Source organism: Solanum stenotomum, chromosome 10 (genome assembly GCF_019186545.1).
Source record: "Solanum stenotomum isolate F172 chromosome 10, ASM1918654v1, whole genome shotgun sequence".
NCBI classification, from domain to species: Eukaryota; Viridiplantae; Streptophyta; class Magnoliopsida; order Solanales; family Solanaceae; genus Solanum; species Solanum stenotomum.
Window position 1 is genome coordinate 38,042,780 of NC_064291.1, and position 15,906 is coordinate 38,058,685.

A 15,906-nucleotide genomic window follows, 5' to 3' on the forward strand; every position below is an offset into this window, starting at 1 on the left:
TACATCATCTAATAAAGATCTTCTCTTTTTTCGATTATTATGATTTTAGGGATTATTATAGAGTAAAAGTGTTGAAATCAACCTCGTATAGTTTCCATTGTTGGGATATTATAGTTTTTCGTTGTTACTGTTAGGGTTAGGGTGTTGTGTTATCGACTTAGTGCGATTGTTAGTGATTAGGATTTTGTGTTATCGACTTAGTGTGACTATTAGTGATTGTGTTTTAGGTTAGGGTTTGATGTTATCCACTTAGTTCGAATCTTATTATTATTTGTCTCTTATACATTTGTAGACTTCAATTTGTACATTATCGATTGCTACTGTTAGTGTTTTTGTTCTGTTAGTGATGGGGCTAATTGTTAGTACTGTTAGTCTCTTATACATTCGTTGTTACTGTTAGGGCTAAATGTTAGTGCTGGGGCTTATACATTTGTAGACTTCAATTTGTACATTATACATTTGTAAACAGTCGTTTGTTGTGTTAGTGATAGGGCTAAATGTTAGTGCTACTGCTACTGTTGTTTGTTAGTGATTATGTTTGTTGTGTACAGCTTGTTAGAGTTTATTCTTGAAATGTGTGTTTGAATTGTATTTGTCTTTGTTACATGCTTTTTCAGGAGGACTTTTACTCTGATAACTCAAAGATGGTATCATGGGGGTAATAGAATTTGGTCCCCCACCTAAATATATTAGGGACATGTGACAGAATTCCTAGATATAGATGTTGATAGGATGTCTTATTTTGAGTTGAGGGACTATATAAAGGAACTAGGATATACAGTAGATTGTGATTTTTTCATCAAGTGGAATGGGTTATTGGTCCTCGTTGATAATGATAAGGTTATATTTGACCTTTTCAATATGATAAATGATGGGGATATAGTGGAGGTGTATGTTTCATGGGGTTAGTAAAGCATTCTTTGTCCTCATGGTGTTGCTTCCCTTCATTACAAGGAGTTGGAACCAATCCATTATATGGCTAGTTGTTATAGCAAGGAAACCTACCTCAGCACATATGCCCATTTTATTCTGCCAATGAATAACATGAAAATATGGCCAACATCAAATAATCCAATTGTAAAGCCACCAAAGATCAAGAAGTTGCCTGGAAGACCATGTAAGGTTAGAAGAAAGGAAGCAGATGAAAGCAGAAAAACTGAAAATCTTAGCAAAAGAGGTGTTGTTATCACTTGTAGCAAATGTGGTACACAAGGACACAATAAAAGAGGATGTCCTACAAGAAATCAAGCTGGTCCAAGTCAATCAACTGAACCATCTTCTCAAGTAAGAGGTATTGGTCCAAGTCAGTCAGCTGAACCATCTTCTCAGACACAGGTACTTATATTTGTTACTTTCAAATGTAAGTTATATGTACAAGTATTGATATATTAATATACAGGCTACTGAAAGTGATAGAGGAAAAGCAGCAGCAGGAAGAGCAAGGGCTAGTAGTTCAACTCAACCACCTAGAGCTTCTTCACAGGCGACCACAAATAATGAAAATGGTAGAGAAAGAGACACAAGAAGAGTTTCAAGTTCTATAGGTGTTCCAATTCAATCACATGGAACTACTACAAACACAGAGATAATATATCTAATTATTATATCATTTTTAGACAACATAGATATGTTTTAATATTTTGGTTTCAAAGTACAGACGGTAAATAGTAGAGGGAGAGGTACAAGTACAGGTAGAGGAGCAGGAACAGGTAGAAGAAGAGGAATGCCTCAAGAAAGAAATGTGAATAAAGGACTAGGTAGAGGAAGATGAATGGCTCAACATAGTCAAACTAGTTCTGAAGCAACCTGCAATGGAAGAGGCCTAGAAAGAGGGAAAAGACCAGTAGAACATGAGGACACAAGTGGAGGACAAACAAGACCTTTTAAAAGGCCAAGAATGGTAGGTGTTGGCATATACCAAGCTGAAGATGGATTTACAACTCTTAATGTAAGTTTACAACTCTCTTTTTTAAGTTAACAATTGTTAATGCAAGCCTAAATGTCTTAAATTTGAATGTGTATTTATCTAACTAAGAAGCCTGGATTGCCAAGTAGAAGAGTCATCAATAATGGTACAAGAGTGACAAAGAGGGTTGATGTTGTTACGGGTGATATTGGCTACACACCAGTACGTGGATTCAAATGGAACGGGAAGACAACTATTATCAGTAGTAAGCTAGAAAGAATAAGGGCTGAAAAGGTTATCCAAACTAGGTCTGCAGCTGCTGCTACTGCTAATAGCGAAAGCCAAACAACTTCAAGTAGGAAGACTTTTGTGCCATGGAAGTAGGGCATTTTTATGTTGTCTTGTTCATTTTGACAAACAAAATTTAATTATGTATATTTGGTGCTGGTTTTGGTTGGAATCAAACTCAATTTTGCGTGTAACCAAACAAAACTTGAATGATTATGTTGCAATGAAGTCCTCTTTTTTATCAGTTTTGTTGTTGTCTTTTTATTTGTAGTTGAACATATTTTTGAAGTTTCTCAAATGGATGCCACAATAATATAGACAAGAGAACCAAATACATTAACAACTTGTTCAAATCATAACTATTTCAACAACAAAGACCAGCAATAACTTGAGCATTCAACAACTTCCATCCTTCAAGTTACACACACCTACAACTAGCAATCAAGTTACACACACCTACAACTAGCAAGATCAAGACAATTAGCTTCTAGTTACACACACCTATGACTTCAAAAACTTGAAAGTAACTAAAGATGTCTATGGCAATTTTGGTTGCACACACCTACAACTTTCATCCTTCACATTCTTGGTTAGACTTAAAAATAGAAAACACACAATAATAATCAAGACAATTAGCTTCAAGTTACAACATTTGCTCTTCTTTTTCTCCTTCATCACGACTTGGTTACTTTCAACACGACTTTCATAATATGTCAATACTTCTTCCAACTCCTTAATTCTCTTTGCTAATCTCGGAATTACGTACTTGGATCATATATCAACATTTTCACGATCCCTCCATCTAAAAAAGTTGCACGCATCCTCCTAAAATACGCAAAAAACAAATTGAAGAAAAATACATAAACAAAAGCTCTCCATAAAAAAATTAGGAAACATACATGATAGCGTGGACAAGACCAAAATCTTCGAGCTAGATTATGCTCCGACCATAAAGTTTGCATTGATAGTAAGTCACCATGTTTGCATCGCAATTTCACTCGCAACATCGGATCATTCTCATCATTACAAATACGATTCAACATTGCATTTGACATTTTCAATCAAAACCTAATCACAAAATTCAGAAGAAATTAAACCATAAAAATCTTCAAATTAACGTTTTATACTGGAAATTAAAAGATAAAACGAATTCCAACCTTATTTTCTTGGGGAAGATGATGAAGTCGTTAAACAGAGAGAACCAACGTTGATCTTGCTATGGAAAAAACCATTAAATCGAAAAATTAAGGCTATCAACGGCTATTTTGGGTTTAAAATTGGGGAAGATGACATAAATTGATTAAATAATTAATAATAAAGAAAGAAAATGACACGTGGCACTTTTAAACTGGTTCATGACAGTGAAAACACTGAATGGCGCGCCTCATGTGCGTGGTAACAACCCAGACGAGGGAATGGGTCAAAATGGCCCATTTACAACGATATTAAATAGTTCTGTGGGGTGATAGGACACTTTAAAAGTTAAGGTGTCTTTATACAAATACGGGACAACTTTAATTGTGTCTTTATGTCTTTACTGATACATAATTTAGTATTACATAATACTAATAATAAAGACTTTATCTTTATTTATATTGTTTGTAGTTAATAAGAAAATTTAATATTCCTAAGAAAGTTTTATACTCTTCAAATCAGAATAACAATTCAAAAAGAGTATTTGATAAAGTTTGGAATTTTTTATATTTTTGAACTATATACACAAATTGATTTAATCGGTGAAGTTTTTATATTATTTAAATTAAAAAAAAAAATAGAACGTCAGAAGATTTTAGTCTTCATACACAATACAGATAAAGTATTCAAATAATTTTAAGATCGTTATCCATTAGAAGGTGCTAAATTTGTATTAAATATACATAAACACAGTAAATAAGATTAGATAAATAATAATAATAATAATAATAATAATAATAATAATAATAATAATAATAGTAAAATCAAGATGAAAGCGTGAAAATCTAACCTACAAAATTCACAGTTTGTTCTTAATGAAACTATCCCTCTTAAGCACTCGAGGTTATAGAATATATCCATACAGGAAAGACTGATTTAATTTAACAAAATAGCAATACCTCAAATTTTGCATGTTGTTGTCCTCACACAACTAGTGTAAATCACACTTGAGTTTTTATTTAAAAAAATAAAAGAGAAAAAGGACAAATATACCTCTAAACCATCGTAAATGGTATGCAGATACTTTTCGTCATACTTATGGGACATTGGTGCCCCGCTGTTTAAATACTAGAGCATATATATCCTTTATACTAATGGACATACACGTGTTATAATCTTATCCATTGACCCGGCATTTATTAAATATCGGATCAACGGATGAGATTGCACCGCGTGTCCCTATTTAGTTTTCCGTTAGAGTGAAGGGCATATATGTTCTAGTTTTTGGACGGCAGGAGCACCAATGTCCCAAAAGTATGAAGGAGGATATATGTATACCATTTATGATAGTTTAGAGGTATATTTATCCTTTTTTCCAAAGAAGAATAATAATATTAAAAATTCGTACTCAATTTGTACCTAATATCTCATAAGGAATCAGGTATTTATAGCCAACTAAAAACTACTCCCTCCATTTCATTTTATATGAGATAGTTTGACTCGATATGAAGTTTTAGAAATGTGTCATTTTTTTAAGATTGACTAAAAAAGGAAACTAAGTTACATAAATTAGAACAGAAGGAGTAATTAAAAAAAATAATAGTTTAAAAAAGGTTACACCAGTGTTTCGCGATCGATCATTTTTCAAAATCAAAATTAAAGTCAAAGTCGAGCCAAGTATGTGACGAAGCTTGTCTTCTTCGATCTCAACCCTTTAATAATTTGAAAAACCATTTCTATATTTAAGCACTTAAAAATTATTTATTCCACCAATATGAAAAATTACTCTTTTAAAAAATAAATTACTTTTTCACTTTTCCTTCATTTTCAACACTTAACTTCTCAATTTAGGCCGCCTCTATACTATAGCATAAAGAAAACAAGTGAAGCGAGAGAAAAAAAGTAAAACCAGCTAAAATAGAGAGATATTTTATTTAGTAAAAGGGCGCGTCACGTGATCAAATGAAATGATTTATAACCACATAAATATGTATCTCTTATTTTAGATCATAAACTTTTTTTCTTAAACACTATGTATATTCAAACTAACTCATATAAAATAGAACAGAGGAAGTAACATTTATGATTTAAGATGATATATGATTTAAGATGAATTATAAATATTATTCCCTCCGTCCCATTTTATGTGGCACCATTTCCTTTTTGGTCAGTCCCAAAAAGAATATCACTATTTCCTTATATGGTAAGTATTTAAAGGTACAACTATTCTTTTACCCTTGTTGGTCCCACTTAATTTTAAAATAATACTTCAATACATTTATGAGAAGAGAGAAAAGTAAGTCTACTTTTTAAAGAACAATTTGGTAAATATTTTAAAGTCTTCATTTATTTCTTAAACTCCGTGCCCGATCAAATATTACCACATAAAATGAGACGGAGGGAATAATATTGTACATATAAATTATTTTATTACAAAATTAAATTAAAATGGACTTAAAAAAAGTGTTTAGGATAAAGGAATAATTATTACAAAGTGCCATAAGTAAAAGATTTTGCTCCACATCTTGAAGATTTCAAAAGGATAATAATAATAAAGTAGCAAGTACAATCTATTTAGAGGGCGTGATAATCAAGGATATAAAATAGTATAATGACACTAAGATGTGATAGCTAAACAAAGGATAAGAACAGCTTTATCACTTCAACCATCCACCTCACCCCTTCTAATCTCTCTTTTCATAAATATAATTACTTAACTCACTCTTTAAGATTTCCTATATTTATGTTTTTCTTTACTTGGATAAGTATTCACACAACTAGAATGGAGGGTGGTTACAAAATTTTATTATTTTTGATAATTTTATGATTTTTATTTTTAGTGTATTTTATATATATATTTTAAAATTTTATGTCTAAAACATACTTTATCTGGGATAAATTTGATTTAGTGTGGTGAGTAATTGAAAGTAACAATATATTACGTGTAATTTTACAAGTGGAGTCTAGAGAATGTAGAGTTTATGTAGATATTATCCTATCTTGACGAGGTAGAGAGGTTGTTTCCAAAAGACCACCGATTCAAGTACAATAAATAAAAGTATCAAAGCATTTATAATTAAAGGAAATACAATGCCAGTGAGAAAACATGTCAATTAATAAGGAAAGCATTACAAAGGATCCAGAGAAAAAATATAAGTAACACGATGAAATAATGCGATAATTGAAAATCCAATACATGCGATCAATACTACTATAGACACGATGCTTCCATCAAGCCTAAACCCACCAAAAGAGAGTTTAAGTTGAACTATCTATTAACCTTTTACTCTATTATTTATGACCTCCAAACCCTCATATCTAAAGTCAGGTCGATCAGGATCGACTCAATAAAATTGCAGGCCTAAAGTCAATCCTTAAAGAGGGGCCCTAATATTTTTTATTTAAAATCTACTTTTTAGATGCGGAGTCATTAATTACTATTTTATAATCGATTTGTTTTAGTAATTCCTTTTCAATTGATAATATAGCTACTTCATTCAATCTCTCTTGAGACATTGTTGATCTTAGATAAGATTTCATCAATTTTAGTTTCAAAAAACTTCTTTCGGCTGAGGCAACAGTTACAGGAACTGTTAACATTATTCTATAAGCAATATTTTAATTCAGAATTTTTATTATTTTTTAAAAATCTATCAAGGGCTCCTTTTTGAGATTTATTTAATTCTTCAAGTTTTCTCTTTTTCTCTCTTTTTGTAAAAACCAAAATATTTTCTCACTGACATATTTAAATTGAATAATTTTAATAATAACTAAAACAAGAATATATATACTTATGAACTAAGAATATCAACAAAAACAAATTTTCAAGAAAAACTATAAAATAAAGTTAGAATATTAAAATCTGGCTCACGAATTCGATAAGTTGATAAAACAATATCGAAATAGTGTTGTGCTCCTTCAATATTATTATAATGATTGTTTGTTGCACTTCTTGAGATTTTGAAGAAGACACCCAAAAACAAATTTTGTTCTTTTGTAATTTTAAGCAACAGTAAATAAAAAAAAAAAGTAGGAGAGAGTTCAATATTGAGAATAAAAATAATAAAATAGAAAATAAAAAAGGCGAGTATAAGGTAAATAATAATATAGGGTCAAATTTTTAGGAGATAAATAAGAAAACACAATTTCCCACTTAAAGAAAATTATTTCCAATAAATGTTTCATTCCCTAAAAAAATGGGAAAACTAACGGTCACTTTGTTTTTTTTAATATACTTATTATTCCATGTTTATTTTTAAAAGTACATATAATTTTTTTTTAAATAATATATATAAGTATTTTAAAAAAAAATAGGGGTACCAAACGATGACTTTAGTGGCCTAGTGGTTAAAACGATCCTGACATTGATAAGTTGAAGCTAGATAGTCATGTCGATAAGTTGAAGCTACGTCATGTGTATACAAAATGGCTAGAGTTTTAAAAATTGCAAACACAATCAAATTTTCTAAAGCATTGAACTCAATAAACTTTTGAGTTATGGTACTGTGTGAGACGTCAACAACTAAATATAATTGCTAACAACTTTGGCTTAATCACCTAAAGTCATAAAATTTCAAAAGTAGAAAATAAAAATAGGGGGCAAAAAATCCTGATATAGAATCAATTTCAACACCACACCATACCACACGAATAAGACGTTGATATAACAAGTAAACCTAGAGAATGGAACTATTCTATCATGCCAAAATACATGTCACATCAACCTTATCCTCCTATGAATTTATCATATCCCCCTAAATTGAACCACCCACCACTATTGCCTCTTCCAAAACATGCACAAAATCATTAAAACCAAATACAAGCAACTTTACCTAATAGATCGTCTAGCCTCCTGGAGTGATAAGTACTCTCCAATGAAATTAAACCATTTGAGTCTCTCCGATGAAACTAGACCATGTGAACTCAAATTTATTCAACTCTAATATAGATAACTGGTGATAATAGAATGACGATTTTTTTTACTCTTTGTAGAAGAAACTCTAAAATCCATCAATCAAGCTGGCATTGTGGTCCATTTCCACTCGTGAACAAAATCTAACTTTTCATTCCTACATGATTGATTCAAGATTATCTCCAACACATATCAAATGAAGAATTCAAGATTTTAAACACTAAAAACATTATTCAAATCAAGAAACATTAGCAAAAATGGCAGAAATGAGATACAAATTTGATAATCATATGCAGCCCCTGGCAATTAAGAACCCTAAATCTTCTTCTTTATGTACAAAATATTCAAAACTTCCCCCTAATACCCAAATAAGCAAACACAAAATAGAGATTAATAGGCTAATCTCTCCAGCCCAAACTACTAACTATTTACAACCAATAACAATAATCTTCAATATTTACAAAAGTCAGAGGCCTCAGATCCGTAAACCCATTACCAATAACCCGAACCCGGATTCATTTCAGCAGTTCGGAAACCCATCCAACATCCGGTGCACCGGAATCATCAAGAGAGTTCTCCATGCTTAGTTTAGCATAAATTCTTGCTCGGAGATCTCGCCCGGATTCTACCCTCTCCATCGCCGGCTCTTCTTCGCAGTGATCGAACACCGACACTCCACTCCGGGTCGGAGTTGTTGGCACACTCATGAAACCGGGTCGGAGCATTGAAGGGCTCCGAGGTGAACCAAACCCAGGTGAACCCATTTGCATACTACGCATACCTCTCACCATCCCAATCTGCATATTACGCATCGATTCCGCCAGCCCACGCGGAGTCATCGGAGGAGATTCAAGCGGCGGAGATGACGAAAACGATTCAAACCCGACCCGACCCGGAGACCCATCAAAAGAATCAGACGACTCGTTGAAGCTTCTGGGACTGTTCTGAGGCAAAACACGGAGTTGCTCCGGCGTGTGAGCGAAGAAGCACACGCGCCGGCGGCAGTGGGTCCCATCTTTACAAGGCTGCGTACGATAGCGAGCAGGGTGTAGCCAACACTCAAATACGCCGTGAGCGTACTCACATGCATCACCTTTTTTACACTGACCTTTACGAAAATCAGGACAAGAAGTACCTGAGTAATGATACTTCCTCGGATCCCTCCGGCGAGCTTTCTCACCGGGATGAGCGTACGGACACTCCGTCCAGTCATGTGACCTTCCACGGGCACACTTCCTCACCTTAAACTCATACATCCGGAAGTTATCACATGAAAAAGCATCCACCGGAATATCCAACCCATCAGAGTCAAAAATCACGTCGTTACCATTCGACGGCAGGTAACGCTGCAACGCCGCCAAAGCATCGAAAGCAGAATCAGGGCTAACGGAAAATGGGGAGTAAACATCAACCGTTGGATCATCGGTGACGTCCCAAGGAGGGATTTGGACGGTCGGAGTTGATCGGCCGATCATCATCATTTTTTTGGAGGGTTTTTAGTACTAGTGTTTATCTCTACTGCTTTTTCTTCACCATGGCTTCAGAAGAAGATGATGGAGGCAGCAATATAAACTGCTTTACTAACCATGGTTAAGAAGTTGGGTTAAACTATGGTTAGATTAAAATATCTACAGTTTAACCCTATCTAGTCTAGTTTAAAATGGTAAAAATCTAATTAAGAAAAGTAATTAGATATTATCCCACTTGGCCCGGATTACGAGGAGTGGTTCCCAATTTACCTGGACACGTTGCACAGTCTTTTTTTGCCTATTTATTCAAAATTATAATTTATTAAATCTTTTTCCTTTTTCGGCCTAACTCCTTTGCTAATTATTACTACTATTAGGGGTCGTTTGGTACAAAGTATTATAACACAGGTATTAATAATGCAGGAGTTATTTTTATCAAGTGTTTAATTCATTGTTTTCCATCTAATTTTGGGTTTGAATTAAAAAATTTACAAAAATTTCTTACCAATTATACCCTTGAATTGTTATAGAATTTTCTATTTTATTTAATTGAGCCGAGATAGATAACTATTGGACAATATTATTTTTATAATTGAGAATCTTATTACTAAATTTTTAGAGCTCGAATTATCAAAATTCAATTGCTTTGAAATTAAATAAGGTTATTACTTTATTTTTTTTCTTTTCATAAATAGTGTGTTGCTATAATTACAGTGTCGTTCGAAAAAAAATCAGGAACACTAAGGATATTTTCTGTTTTGTTCCTTTTATGATACACGTTATAATGTGTTATAGACAATTCATTATTTTATTTCTCAGCTTATCCTATTTACAATCCTNTTGGACAATATTATTTTTATAATTGAGAATCTTATTACTAAATTTTTAGAGCTCGAATTATCAAAATTCAATTGCTTTGAAATTAAATAAGGTTATTACTTTGTTTTTTTTTTCTTTTCATAAATAGTGTGTTGCTATAATTACAGTGTCGTTCAAAAAAAATCAGGAACACTAAGGATGTTTTCTGTTTTGTTCCTTTTATGATACACGTTATAATGTGTTATAGACAATTCATTATTTTATTTCTCAGCTTATCCTATTTACAATCCTAGTTATAAAAAAAAATTAAAAAGAATAGATGGAATTCCGAATTAGTTAGAAATTCCACTTTAACATTTGAGTCCTTTTTAAACTAAATAATTAATTTCTTCGTTGGGTCCATAAATTTATTACATACAAAATTTCTTCTGCCTTATTATCCTATATTTGAAGTTAAATTTAATTGAGAGATTTATTGATAGAAATATCTAAGTTGGGTGAGTTTATCGACACAAAACAAAGTTCAATGTGATTTTACTTGATAAATTCTCAAAGTTGAGTAATCTTTTGAGCAACAAACAACTCTTTTAAAATAATAAAATTTGTAAGCTAAATTATTTAAAATAAATTTACTAATATAAATATAAAATATAAAATCAAAAAAATAAATAAAATGATTAAAAGAATTTGAGGGATATTTTTGTCTTTACATAGATAATCTCATGGTATTAAAACCTATGTATTATTAATACCACCAAATGGGAGATATTAGCAATACAACATATAGTACCATATATGTTGTATAACTAATCCATGGATTAGTTATGCATGGACCAAAATTCCTACCAAACATAGTACTAAATAATATCATACATAATACATGGACTAATTCTTCTAATACTCCGTACCAAACGACCCCTTAGTGTTAGGATAGGATAAGAGTAGTTTAGTAGAGTGTATTAGAAGAAATAATTCATATTATTAATTTTGTGTATTAATAATATTTTATTTGATATATATTTGTTTAGTTATGTATAATTAATGTTTACATTAGTTATACTCTCTCTATTTCATATTAAGTGAATTATTAGGCATTTTTTTATTATTCAAAATAATTAAATTGTTCAAAGTTCAAAATAGTTGTTTGAAGTTTTTCCATATATGTCATTTCCTGTAGTGAAGTGTGATACTCCCTCGGTTCACTTTTATTTGTCACACTTTGATTTGACACACTCATTAAAAAAATAATTATTGATATAGGTATTTTACCAAACTATCCCTTTAAATGATGTATTGAAAAATGATTTGAAAAGTAAGTATTTAATGTTGAGGATAAAACATGAAAAAAATTATTATTTTTTCTTGAGATGTCAAAAGTGACAAGTAAAAATGAAAATATATTTTAGGAATAAGTGACAAGTAAAAATAAATGGAGGAATTATTTTCTTATAGATAGATTGCACTACGTACAAAGTAATATTTATGATTTCACAAAAAATAATAATAAAAATTATGATTTAAATTATGTCTTTAAATATTTTTCTTAATAAATATATACTGTCTCACAAATTAAATTAATATGAAACAGAAGGAATACCTTAAAAAAATCATGATATTAATAATGTAAGGAGAGTAGCATGACTAAAGACCAGTTATCCATATTTGGGAAGGATATGGTACAAATGAATATTTTTAAGAGATATTATGTCACATATATTATTTTTAATATATTAAATAAAATAATGTATAAAAAATAGTCTATGCTTAATATAAACATAACTAATACAAATTTATCAATACTACGAAACATTCTACTTAATATTATTTTTATATATCTTATCAAACGATTTAGAAAGGTTTATCTGATATTTACACTATTAAAATATGTATTTTTATGAGAAAGTCATAAAAACCAGGTATGTTTAGAAAGAGATCTTTTAAATATACTCACTGGCAATTTTGATTTTTAAATTTTGTTAAAAGATAGATTTTTTATTTAGAAATATTTGACAAATTTTAGTTATTAGTTAGGTTAATAGGAGTAGTACAAAAAGTAAAAGTTTCAGCAGAGCTAGTATTGTCTTTTTTAGACAACAGAGATAGAGATGAAAAAAATCATTAAACTAACAAAAAAAATAGACATATAAAATTTAAAATATATAATCTTAGAGACCTCTTTTTAGGCTTAATTTTATGATTTTGAATATTATATTCATCTTCTTTGTATCTTCAAATATTAATTTAAAAAGTGTTTCGACACAGAAAAAATTGTTTAGGATGAATCTCAAAGAATTTGAAAGAACCCACTTGTGAAAACGCCACTCATGAACTTGAGGTCATATTACTAATCTTGATTACTGTAATAAAATGAATGTTAATAACCTATTGGATATGTGAAATGATACATGTTCAGAAATTCAGTGCTTAGAATAAATTGTGGATATCATTGGAAAAACAATGTTGATGATAAGGTTGAAGATGAGACAATACATTTGGAACTAGTTACGCGTAAGTAACACTTATCACATCTAGAACTTTTCACAATTTTATGGTGCAATTAGAAAAGACAACATTGAAACTCTTGAATGCAATAAGAAAAGTTAGAAATAAGCTTCAACTAAATTTAAATTTTAACAAAAAACAGAACATAATAGAATCATATTTCACTAAATTGTCTTAGATATATTGTACTTTTAAAGAATTATTAATTTATAATATTAATGAGACCATATATTTATATAGGGGTCTTCTGAAAATATATTAATTATCTTATTATCTTACCGAAATGAGTGATTTTTTTCATTGGCCCAAGTCGGGAGTCGGGACCAAAAGAAATTATTATCTTAGAAAGATTATTAATTTAGTAAGGTTTTACTGTATTCTTATGGCGTTGAAGGCGTGGTATCCGCCATATCAAGAGTGGTATTCGAGCTAATTATCAATCACAAACAATCATGCACAATTACAAACACAAAAAACAATACCACTTGAAAGCCACAAGTCACATAAACAGGTCTGTTGACATTGAAATTTTATGGGATTTTACAAGACGTGTTCAATTCAAGTTTAGATTCTACAAAGTTATTCAATTCTAATTAGGATTCTTGCAGGCTACTCAACCATAAACCCTAGTTCATGCCTACATAAAGGGTACTATATTTCCTTAAAAGACATCTCGAATATCTCAAATATTCCACAAACTCATGGAATATTCATAAAAAAATCAAATTCAAATCATCTTAATTCGAGAAATATGCCACTAACGGCCCTCGAATTATGAATATTAAGTTCAAATCATCCTAGTTTGAGAAATACGTCACTAACGTCCCTCAAATTATGTAGATCAAGTCCAAATCATCCTAGTTTGAGAAATACGCCACTAACAGCCCTCAAATTATGTAGATCAAGTCCAAATCATCCTAGTTTGACAAATACGCCATTAACGACCCTCAAATTATGTAGATCAAGTCCAAATCATCCTAAGTCGGGAAATACGCCACAAACGGCCCTCAAATTAAATATCTTATGAGAAAAGAATCAAGGGATCAACATAATTGTACCCGCAATCTTGATAAATAAAATTATGTTTCTTCATATTATTTTGTGATTGTAATTTATTTTCCGTCACTTTAAAATTTGTTGCAAACAAATTGGTATGCCCAGTGGGACCAAATCTACCCTTCATTTATTCTCTCATGATGTCTCAAAACCGCAAAGGTGGAAGAATGAGTACTCCAAGCCTCGTCTTTGAGTTTCAACAAGTATACACTCTAACAAGCCTTGAAGTATGTGGCATTTGTAGACATTGAAATTTTGTGGGTTTCTACAAGAGGTGTTCAATTAAGTTTGGATTCTACAAAGTTGTTCAATTCTAATTAGGATTCTTGGGGGCTACTCAACCATAAACCATAGTTCATGCTTATATAAAGGGTACTATATTCCCTTAAAAGGCATCTTGAATATCTCAAATATTCCACAAACTCATGGAATATTCATAAATAGATCAATTCGAGAAATACGCCACTAACAGCCCTCAAATTATGAAAATCAAGTCCAAATCATTCTAGTTTGAGAAATGCGCCACTAATGGTCCTCAAATTATGTAGATCAAGTCCAAATTATCCTAGTTTGAGAAATACGCCACTAACAACCCTCAAATTATGAATATCAAGTCCAAATCATTCTAGTTTGAGAAATGTGCCACTAACGGCCCTGAAATTATGTAGATCAAGTCCAAATTATCCTAGTTTGAGAAATACGCTACTAACAACCCTCAAATTATGTCGATCAAGTCCAAATCATCCTAATTTGAGAAATACGCTACTAACAACCTTCAAATTATGTAGATCAAGTCCAAATCATCTTAAGTCGGGAAATACGCCACAAACGATCGTCGAATTAAATATCTTATGAGAGAATAATCGAGAGATCAACATAATTATANCCAAATCATTCTAGTTTGAGAAATGTGCCACTAACGGCCCTGAAATTATGTAGATCAAGTCCAAATTATCCTAGTTTGAGAAATACGCTACTAACAACCCTCAAATTATGTCGATCAAGTCCAAATCATCCTAATTTGAGAAATACGCCACTAACAACCTTCAAATTATGTAGATCAAGTCCAAATCATCTTAAGTCGAGAAATACGCCACAAACGATCGTCGAATTAAATATCTTATGAGAGAAGAATCGAGAGATCAACGTAATTATACTCGTAATCTTGATAAATAAAATTATGTTTCTTCATTTTTTTGTGATTGTAATTTATTTTCCGTCACTTTAAAATCTGTAGCAAACAAGGTCAATTGCTTGAAATTAACAATATGATGTCATTCATATGCTTCCCTATATTTTCCCCAACATGCATTGCATGAAGTATACTATAAGGCAGTAGACGTGCATGCATACATAAGTTGAAAAACATACAATCATCACATATCTCGAATCAAGCCTATTGAAAACTCTAAAGAACTCGAGTTTTTCCTTTTTGAAGTGTCTTCACTTGTTCTTGGTTTAAAACAATAATAAAATACAACAATCAATCAAAACTGGCCTAATTATATTCGAATTATGCTCAAATCCTAATTCCAGGCCAATTCAGAATCATCTTCCCAACCAATGCTTTCAAAAATGTTTTTGGGGTGAGTCCAGGGCGAGTCTCGGGGCGGGGCGTACCAAAAACGCTCTGGGACATAAATTAAAGACGTAGATCCATAAGGCGTAAGTTCTAAAATTTGAGTTGTAAGCCTCGAGTATAAAAACGTAAGTCCTGGGCGTAAAAATGTATCCCTGGGTGTTTTTAATTTATTTTTTTAACCTTTTTTGCTTTAAATCATTTTTTTTTTTGTTATTGGTGTAATGATATTTCTCAAATA

General features: G+C 31.3%; 1 protein-coding gene and 1 pseudogene across 1 annotated transcript; one reads left to right on the forward strand and one right to left on the reverse strand.

The window, feature by feature from the left end:
• The first annotated feature begins 1,723 nt into the window (after positions 1-1,723).
• LOC125842647 (uncharacterized) lies at positions 1,724-2,290 on the forward strand (annotated as a pseudogene).
• A 6,232-nt stretch (positions 2,291-8,522) lies between these two features.
• Positions 8,523-9,799, reverse strand: LOC125841806 (zinc finger CCCH domain-containing protein 20-like). The gene has a single exon (XM_049520978.1). The coding sequence runs from the start codon at positions 9,719-9,721 to the stop codon at positions 8,756-8,758; it is 966 nt and encodes a 321-aa protein (XP_049376935.1). The 5' UTR covers positions 9,722-9,799; the 3' UTR covers positions 8,523-8,755.
• Between the last annotated feature and the right edge of the window lie 6,107 nt (positions 9,800-15,906).